The 9,461-nt window shown below is 40.3% G+C and overlaps 1 protein-coding gene across 1 annotated transcript in view; it reads right to left on the reverse strand.

Moving 5' to 3' along the window:
* The window catches only part of LOC140519298 (nuclear receptor coactivator 5-like), a 33,841-nt gene extending 24,586 nt beyond the window's left edge, over positions 1-9,255 (reverse strand). The window contains exons 1-3 of the mRNA XM_072632165.1: positions 9,098-9,255; positions 3,795-3,891; positions 2,483-2,550 (exon numbers count right to left, since the gene is read on the reverse strand). Coding sequence (XP_072488266.1) covers positions 2,483-2,541 — 59 coding nt within the window. The 5' untranslated portion in view covers positions 2,542-2,550; positions 3,795-3,891; positions 9,098-9,255. The remainder of the gene's footprint in view (positions 1-2,482; positions 2,551-3,794; positions 3,892-9,097) is intronic.
* Between the last annotated feature and the right edge of the window lie 206 nt (positions 9,256-9,461).

Here is a 9,461-nt window from a genome sequence, read left to right on the forward strand (position 1 = left end):
TCTTTCCACTATACTGCTTTCCTAGGTCACAGCTAATAGAAGAACCTGAGCCAGAGTCTCTACATGTATGTCTTGACTTACTTGTCAATTTTTCAATAATTCTCTTAGTATTAAGTTTTATTCATGACCATAGAATCCTGTGTGTTCCCTACCTCACAGGGTTGCTCTAAAGATTAGGTTCAAAGGGGGTTTCAAGTTTTAAATAACATAACAAGTAGCAAGTAAATAACGGCTAATATATACATAGCACTTGAGGGTTTGCAAAATGTTTTCCATATTATTTGATACTCATAACAACCACAGAAGTAAGGGTTATTATTTCTTCAGTTTTACAAATGAGAAAACTGTGGGGTGGGGAGAGATTAAGTGACACCATCTGAGGCAGAATTCCAATGCAGACCCTCCTGATTCCAAGTTCAGGGATTTCTCTAGATGGAACTAATGCAAACTCCAAACACTAAGAACAAAGCTGGAAACGTCTGCAAAGTATAGGCAATATGAAATCCAAAAAACCAAAGTGGTAAAAAAAAAACACCTTTAAAGAGTTACAGAAAATTCAAGTGACAATTGTCACTGTGTCTGAAGAACGATAAAAAGAAATGACACTAAAATGTAAGGAAACAGTGATACTTTTATATATCAAATAAGGACAACACAAATGCCACCTTTGCATACACAGGCTACTCTCAATCTTTTAAGGTTCCAAACTGTTAGCTCAGGGTCCAAAAAGGATTAATGAAAAGCTTCAAGTATATAATAATACTAGAAATTTTTTTATCTGAGAACCAGACTTTTTGAATCACATGTTGGAATGACAGATGTTTGGTCATGCTCCATTTATGGAGGTTACCTCAGTATCAACAGAAACAGATTTTAAAAAAATAAATTCAATGATATTTAAGTTACATCAATAAAGAAAAAATCTGATATAAATTTTTCCCAGATGTCTCTTATCAGACATGCTTAAAAGATTTATGAAACTAAAGAAGATGCTTGATTTCACAGCTACCATTTTTCAGAGAGAGGTTCTAAAATTCAGGCACTTATTGTTCACTAGCATTTTGAGCCACTCTTTCCTTCTCTGATAAAGCATCCTAAGCTACAGACCATAACAGCAGGTGCTACTTTCTATATACCATAATATCTCAGCTACTATTAGGTAATCTATGATTCTAATTTGAGAAAACATAATAATACTAAACATAGTCACTTAGCCCTGAACATCTCATTTTATGTTTACATATGAGGGTACTAAGGTCCAAAAAGGGTAAGTACCTTGCCCAAGGTCACATAGCTGGTTAACAACTGCACTATTAGAACCTAGATCTTCTGGTGACTTTGCAGAACCTGAGGTTTACAGGTTACAGACACAACACTGGGTTCTAAAAAGCAAAGCAAACAAACCATGAGCTAGGGCAGGTCTTCTTAAGAAAGAAAGGTTAAGAGAACTCAAAGGACCAGCCCAGATGACCAGATTAGCCTCCAGGCCAATGAATTTTTCAGGAAAGGCAACTCACCAAACTGATCTAAGGCATAGAGCAGTTGTGAACTACAAATCTGTGGAGGGAGTATCCACAGCAAGGAAATCCCACTTTAATGAAGTACAATTGCAGGAATATAAAACACAGCACCTAATTTTAAAGTAATCTTCATTTTAATTTACACTGATGGTTGATTGACCATTAGGAAATCAATGTACTTCATTAAAATGACAAAGATTACAAATGATAACCTAGATTTTGACCAATATTTAAAATAAATACTATTTTAAGAAATGGTATGAGGTCTTTGGTTATCTTTAAGTTATATTACTGCAGTTTCATGCCAATGTATTATACTATCAAAGTCACAACCATGAAAAAAACCCAAAGTACTATCAGTCATTCTGAAAAATTTAAGTAAGAACTATTTTATAAAACTGAAATCTGTCAAAATTTTCTAGAGTAAATGCATCTATTGAAAGGGTTTAACAAATATAATTCATATACAGAAGATAGTTCATTTATCCAGCACCATAAAGAAACAAAGTATTCCATGTTAACTGAACTTTCCATATAACTGAAGCTGCAATCTGTTTTGTTGGAAGGTAAACCAACAGATCTTTCAAAATATGAATAATCTAGTGAGCTTGGAAACTAGATAAGCAAATGTGTTAAAAATTGAGTCTAAAAATAGGTTCTGAGGGGTTCTAGGAGAAAAAGGAGTTTGTGACATCGATAGTATTAACCACACTCTGGAGGGCTAAGGTGGCCAAACGTGACTCTCTGAAATAAAACACTGGGCATATTCAAAGACTTTTATATACCCACACGAACATTAAGTCTTTCTTCAATGACAACTTTCTCTAGGGAAAGCATTCATAACTAAATAGTAGTGAACAACTCTAGAAAACAATAATGACAACTTCATCTAATTCGACTAACCTGCTGAAACTTTAATGAAATACAGCTAGCACAAATATTTAGGGGGTATTTTACCTCACCTTTTATCTGCAGCACATCTTTGAGTTTGTCCTCTGTTAACCTTGACCCACGAAGACATTTTTAAATCCTACAACAATTAATTCAGGTTATTTGCCTTCAGGATCAAAATGATTAAATATTTTCATACCACCATTTGAAAAGAGAAAATGTCCCCAACAAAGCTAGGTTTCCCACTAATGACAGTCAATTTTTAATTAAACTTTGGAATAGGGAAAACAGTCAAATTAAAATCCAGATTATACAAAAACTTCATTTATAAGCTATAAGGAAAATGAAGTTATTTTTTTAAAGTTATTTATTTTTAGTTTATAAATGAAGTAATTTTAAATGGGAGGATAGCAGCTTTGAAAGAACTGAGGCGCATATGAATGAATAAGCATTTATTAAGTACCTACTAAGTGCCAAGCACTGGAGATAAAAATGCAAAAAGACAGCTTTGACCTTCAAGGACTTTAGTTTTTTTGTTATTGTTTTAAATTTTATTTTTATTTTATTTCTTGAAAATAGGTATTTTCATATGCAAGGCAAAATAGAAAAGGAGGACAAATCTCTATTTTGGCCAGCTTACTTTTCCTTTTAAGCATATAAATTCAATGTGTAACTTTCAAAGCAGTCCAGCCTGTCAGCATTTCCATCTGGATTACCTTCTGTAAAGGAACTTCTATTTTTTTAAGAGAATACACAGAGGTTAGCTAAGGAGCACTTTGATCCTGAAAGTTACAGGTGAACTGAGTCAGAGGGGAGCAGACTGACATTCCCAATAGGAACAACGGCAAAAAGGATTTGATCATAAGTAAAAGGTAGCAGTACCCAGTGGTACTAGGTATAAGTATGGAGGCATAGTAGATAGAGAATTGGCACTGAAATGGAAGGTTTCCCACCTTTGACCCATACTGGTTTTATGACTTGCTAAATCACTTAATCTCTCAGGGCTCTAGGCAGCTCTCTGCAGTTGCCCAGCTGCCTTGATAGAGGGAGCATCCTCGCTCAGGAGTTCCCTATGCCAATGAAATCACAAGTCCATCCCTATTCCCAGCCCAATCTATGCCCTAGCATAACATGCTATCAACTGTTTTTCTTTATTTTTGTCTCCATACCCAGTGCCTTGAACATAGTAAGTACTTAGTAAATATTCGCTGAATTAAACTAAATTGAAAAGGGGCCTGTTTCAGGGTCTTTAGATGTCTTTGAAAAGAACACTGACCTTCAATGGAAAATATAGACTGGGCTAGGCCTTGATGCTTTCTATTTTCACTGATATTTTAATTTTATTATTTCAGCAAAAATCAACCTAGCTCAAACCTTTTATACCTTTTATTCCTGAAGATGCTGCTGCTGGATTTCTCTCCTCCCTTTTGGTAAGAAAGCAGGCAGAAGTCTCCCTCCACCCTTGTCTTTCAAGCAAACCCTAGGGTGCGACAAGAGGTGTTAAAAAGATGGTCCAGTAGGGTCTTCAAAGATCCAAGGTAGATTTATTTACATCTCTGGGTTAATTGTTCCATATAAAGAAAGCAGGATCATATTGACTACTCCTACAGTGTTCCCCTTTATGGACTCCTGGCCAGCCCCAAGCTTCTCCAATCACCAAGGGAGTAGAGCTACTACACCAATTTCTCCCCTTCTTTACTATTATTAGACTGACCTTGATTTTATGACATTTCTTGCTGAGCATATCCCAGTTTCAGGCTATGGTGTAATATTCATGCCCTCTGAACTTTTGAAATGCACCCCTCCCTCCTCCCCCCATTCAGAACACAAGCCCAGCATAACCCACTCCACAAGGCTTTCCTTGACACAATCTTGTAAATCCTTGCTGTGCAAGGATCATCATCTCTATAGACAGATGAGCCACTAAGACTAAGGGAAATAAATTGGGTGACTTGTCCCAGTCACTTAAATAGTTAACAAAACAAGAACTAGTTTTCAGAAAACCTGAGAAACAGGTTTTCTGAATCCAATTTAAAGAACACTAGATTCAGAGTCAAAGGACTTGGGTTCAAATCCAAAACCTGCTATTTTGCTTCCTACATGACCTTGGGCAAGTCATAATCTTTTTGTTTCAGTTTCTTCATCAATAAAGTGAATGGTTTACAAACTACTTTTGAATGTAAGGATTCTTCCCTTGCCTTCCCCCTCTTTGAGATGAGATCTCCCTATCTCATCCAGACTGGAAATGCAGCAGCCATTCACCACTACTGACAGGCACAGAAGTTTTGACCTGTTCTGTTTCCAATATGGACTGGTTCATCCCTACTTAGATAACCTGGTGGCCTTCTCCCAATGGGGGGTTTACTAAGGATTCAGTACAGACATTGAATCAGATTTAGCCCACTGCAGTTCAGAACTCCTGATCTCAAAAGACCCACCAGCCTCAACCTAACCAGTAGTAGGCATTAGAAGCATGTGTTTTGAATTTTTTTTTTAACAAAAAATTTCCTGGACCTGACATGATAATAATTGTATTGTTAGTATTACATGACTGAACAAATACATAATGAATGCAGTACTTCTAAGTTAATTTATATATTAATAAAATGCAAATAGTAATGTGTATATTGTAAGACATTTATCCTAATGGTATAAGCTATGTTTACTTACTTATGAATTCACATTTGGATTCAAAATAGGAGAAAGGGCTTAATCCCCAAATTGAGATTCTCTAAGCTAGATCACCTTTGAGGTCCATTTTAGCTTTAAATTCTATGACTTTACTCTTCCCACTACACTTGTGCCTCCCAACATGAATCTAAAACAGGACAGACAAATCTCCTGAGGCCTCTGCCTTCACACCACAAACTGGTCTCTACTGCAGACCAGAACTTAAGTCTGTCAATCAACGAGACATTTAAGTGCCTACTATGTGCTAAATCTAGAGACGTCCAAGAGCCTTTCCACATCTCTACAAATAGGAAGGAGATGACAGTAATCCAAGTTAAGCACTTGTCAGCACCTCTCAAAGGGGCCAGTTGTCACAAAGATGCAAGAAAGAAAAGGAAGAGAATGTGGAAAAGAAAAGGAAGGGAAGAAGGGGAAAAATAGGAGAAAATTAGAGGAAAAGTTGATAGGGAAATAATTATTTTAATTCACTGATCCATGCAATTATTACAAACTAGAAACACTACAAAGTTTCTTCAGTGAAATTACATAATTGTTTGAAAAGGGTCAGCCTAGCCAACCACAGAAGAAAAATGAAGTAGATGTTGAACACATTTCCCAAAAAATTACATGTGTACATAGACAAACAAATAGAAAGATATTGAACAAATGCTACAGATGGACAATAAATCGCAGTCAGGCGGCATGGTACAGTGGAAAGAGCAACTGGCTCTGAAGTTAAGCGGATCTTGGTCCAAATTTCAAATTTGACACTGTGAGACCATAAGCAAGTTACAATCTCTTGCTGGTGTCTATTTTTTCATCCATAAAATGAGAAGATTCAATTCAAGATGCCCCATTTATATCTAGATCCGTGATACTCCCTCCTCTCCAGACAACTCCACAGCCCCTTTGCAGACAAGAGACAACAGCCAGAAGAGTTGAACTCTAAAAAAGCCATCTAAAATTGGTACTTTCACTTCCTCTACTATCACTTTCTAAAACCTATGAAATCTGGCTTCTAACCGCATCATTCAACTGAAACTTCTCCTCCAAACTTACCCATGGTCTGATTTGATCTCCATTTTCAACCTCCTAATCCTCTCTGCAGCATTTGATGCTGACCACCTTATCCTACATCAGGGGTTTTATGAACTTTTTTAAAAAATCTGTTAACTGTATTTAAATATAATTGGCTTCTTTGTAATCCTATGTATTCTTTAGGCATTTAAAATTATTTTGAGAAGGGATCCATAGGATTCATCAGACTACCAAAAGGTTCCACAACATAAAGAACTCTTCCAAGATGGATGCTTTTTCCTCTTTAGGTTTTTTGTGACTAGAAAGAATGGTTCTCTTCCTGTTTGACCTCTACTTCTTTAAGTGGATCTTCATCCAGGTTCTACCCACTGTGTCCAAGGCATTGTCCTCGCTTTCTTTCTAAACTCTCTCACTTCTTGGTTTCTGTGAGTTATTCACTGTCTTCTGCACATGATTCTGAGATGCAGATATCCATCTCTAGTTTCTCTCCTAAGCTTAGTTTTGTAACACCAACTGCCTCTTGGGCACCTCAAACTGGATATGCCATGGACATCTCAAACTACACACATCCAAAATAAGACTTACCATCTCCTTCCTCCTACCTTCCCCTCTTCTGAACCTCCCTATCACTGTCAAGAGCACCATCATCCTTCCAGTCACCCAGGTTTAAAATCTCAGTGACATCCCTGACACCTACCTCTCTATGGCTTACCTCACATATATAATTAGTTCCCAAATCTTGTAATTTCTTTCTTTAAAACATCTCTCTCATATGAGCCCTTCTTTCAAATCACATAACTACTACTTTAGTTCAGGTCCAAATCACCCCTCACCTGGATTATTGCAATAACCCCCTAATTGGTCTTCCAGCTTCCCACTACTCTCCCCACTCCACTGAGCAGCCCAAGTGATGTTACTGTGACTATGTCAATCTGTTAGTCAATTACCTCCAGTGGCCTTCTATTACCTCCAGGAACAAATATAAATTACTTTGGCATTTAAATCTCTTTATAACCAAGCCCTTCCCTATCATTCCAATGTTCTTTATTCCACTCCTCCCAAGCACTCTATGATTCAGTCATACTGGTCTCCCATCCCCATGCCTTTTCACTAGCTGTCCTCAATAACTGGCATACTCTCTCTCCCACCTTGGACTCTTATAATCTCTGGCTTTCTACCTCCTTCAGGAGGACTTTCCTAGTCCTATCTCTTCCAAGAACCCCAAGCGGTTAGTGCCATCCCTTCAAATTACCTTCCATGAAATCTGTATTCATCTTGCACATTCTGATTTAAATATATCTTTTTCCCTTACGGGCAGGAATTTTTGCTTTTTTCTGTGAATCTTTTTACATACTCCTAATGTAAACACTTAATACCTGTTAATTCATCACTGAATTTTATCTTGCCTGTATCCCCCAGCTCCTCTCACTTGTGCTCTACCCTCCCATTCTTCATTGGTGATTGTTTCTCCTGGCCCTCTACTTCAGGAAAGTCCCTAGACAGGTTTAACTTCCCTCCTTTCTCCCCAACTCTGTCCTCCACAGCTTCTCAACTATTACTAGTGCACATTTTCCTCTCCCTCACTCCCTCCAGTTTCTAGAACTGTTATCAACTCAACATAAGCAAAATGCCTCTCATAGGCCCCTACTTCCCCAAGAACTGTCTTCATCCATTACAATGTAAATTCCCCTAAGTCAGAGACTGGTTCTTTGCTTTTCATTGCTATCCCCAGTTTTGGGCACAGAGATCAGCACTTAATAGCACCTAGCACAGAGTCTGACATCCAGCAAGCTCTTAGTCTGGTTTTCCCTTCCTTCAATTGAAGTATAGGTTAGATCAAATAGAGCAGGTCAGAATTTGAGAAAATGAACATTTTTTAAAGATCAGGATTTGAAGAGTCTCTGCTTTAAAAACGACCCATCTTCTTAACAGTAAAGTCTTCTTGGTGCTATCACATCTGGGATTCATGGAACATCACAATTTCATAAGAATCACAAATGCGGCAAAGAGTCACGTACTGACAAACAGGTTGGTGCAAATGGTGTTGAATCGAGATGATTTACTTTTGGGAAGTAATACAAAAATCATCATCAAGGAAGTCTATGATAAAAAGTGAGCCGCTAATGACAGTAGGTTAAGGAAGGGGTTACAGGATGTAGTTGCATATGGCTTTTTGTAAAACATTAAAATCAGCACAGAAAAGGCCTTCACTACGTTGAAAATCATTTCACCTATCTGAACTTCAATACCCTCGTCTTTAAAACAGAGATGAACGCTGAAAGTGTCACTGTGAGTTGTTTGCTACAGATTTACAGAAAAACAAACAAGAAACACACAAGGTGAGACGTGGAAGGGAGTCAACCATAACTTGTGGAGGCGTTCCACACGGAGGAGGATCACGGTTTTACCGATACATTCTCACTTTTAAAACTCCCGTCGCTATATTGCTTGATCCTGTGAGCTTCGGAGTAGGAGAGAAGGGGGAACGGTGCAAAAGGCAGACAAACTGAAGGGAAGCAGGGGCGCGGAGGGGCGAGGCGAGAAAGTTACTGAGCGTGAAAAGAGGGGGAGGCAAGGGGAAGGAGCAAAGAGAGACGACAGGGAAGGGTGGGGGGAAAAGAGAGAAAATGACGGGGAAAGAAGGGAGAGGGCAAGAAAAGAATCGCCTGGAAGGGAAGGTGGAAAGACGAGAGGAAGGGGAACGAAGAGAAAACGATGGTGGGGGAGGGAGGGACAAGGACGAAAAGGCTCTGGAGCGCAAGGATAGGGGCGAGGAGGAAGGGTGTCAGGGCGGCGGCAGTCGCGGACTTGGGGGCGAAAGAGCTCCGACCCGAAGAGGTGGGGTCCGGGGCCCGGGGTGCGGGGCAGGGGAGGCCCGAGGCCCGCCAGCGCTGAAGCTCCAGCCGGAGGCCGAGCCCGGGCGCGAGGCCGAGTCCTGGAGAGGGCGGTGTATCCCAGGGAGAAGGGGCTGCACTTACCGGAGCTGGGAGGTGGCGCTGCCGGGCGTCCGGCTCCAGGCCTCCCGCCGCGCGAACCTCCACTCTCACCCAGGAGCCGCCGCGGCGGTCCAGGCCCCAACGCTGCTCCCGCCCCCCCACCCCACCCCCGCAGCGACCGTCCCTCCGCTTCCGGCTCCGGCCACACTTCCGGTTCCTGTTCCGGCTCGGGGCTCCGGGCTCCGGGCTCCGGCTCCGTCACTCCTGGAGACGGGTGTCTCAGTGCAGAAGCGCCGCCAGGACGAGGAGGAGAGCGCCCTCTGCCAGACCGGAAGCTCAGCGCGGCCTGAACCAGAGTGGGGAGTGGAGAGAGAGGAAAAGGGAAGAAAGGGAAAGGAGCAGGAGA

Source organism: Notamacropus eugenii, chromosome 1, assembly GCF_028372415.1.
Source record: "Notamacropus eugenii isolate mMacEug1 chromosome 1, mMacEug1.pri_v2, whole genome shotgun sequence".
NCBI lineage: Eukaryota > Metazoa > Chordata > Mammalia > Diprotodontia > Macropodidae > Notamacropus > Notamacropus eugenii.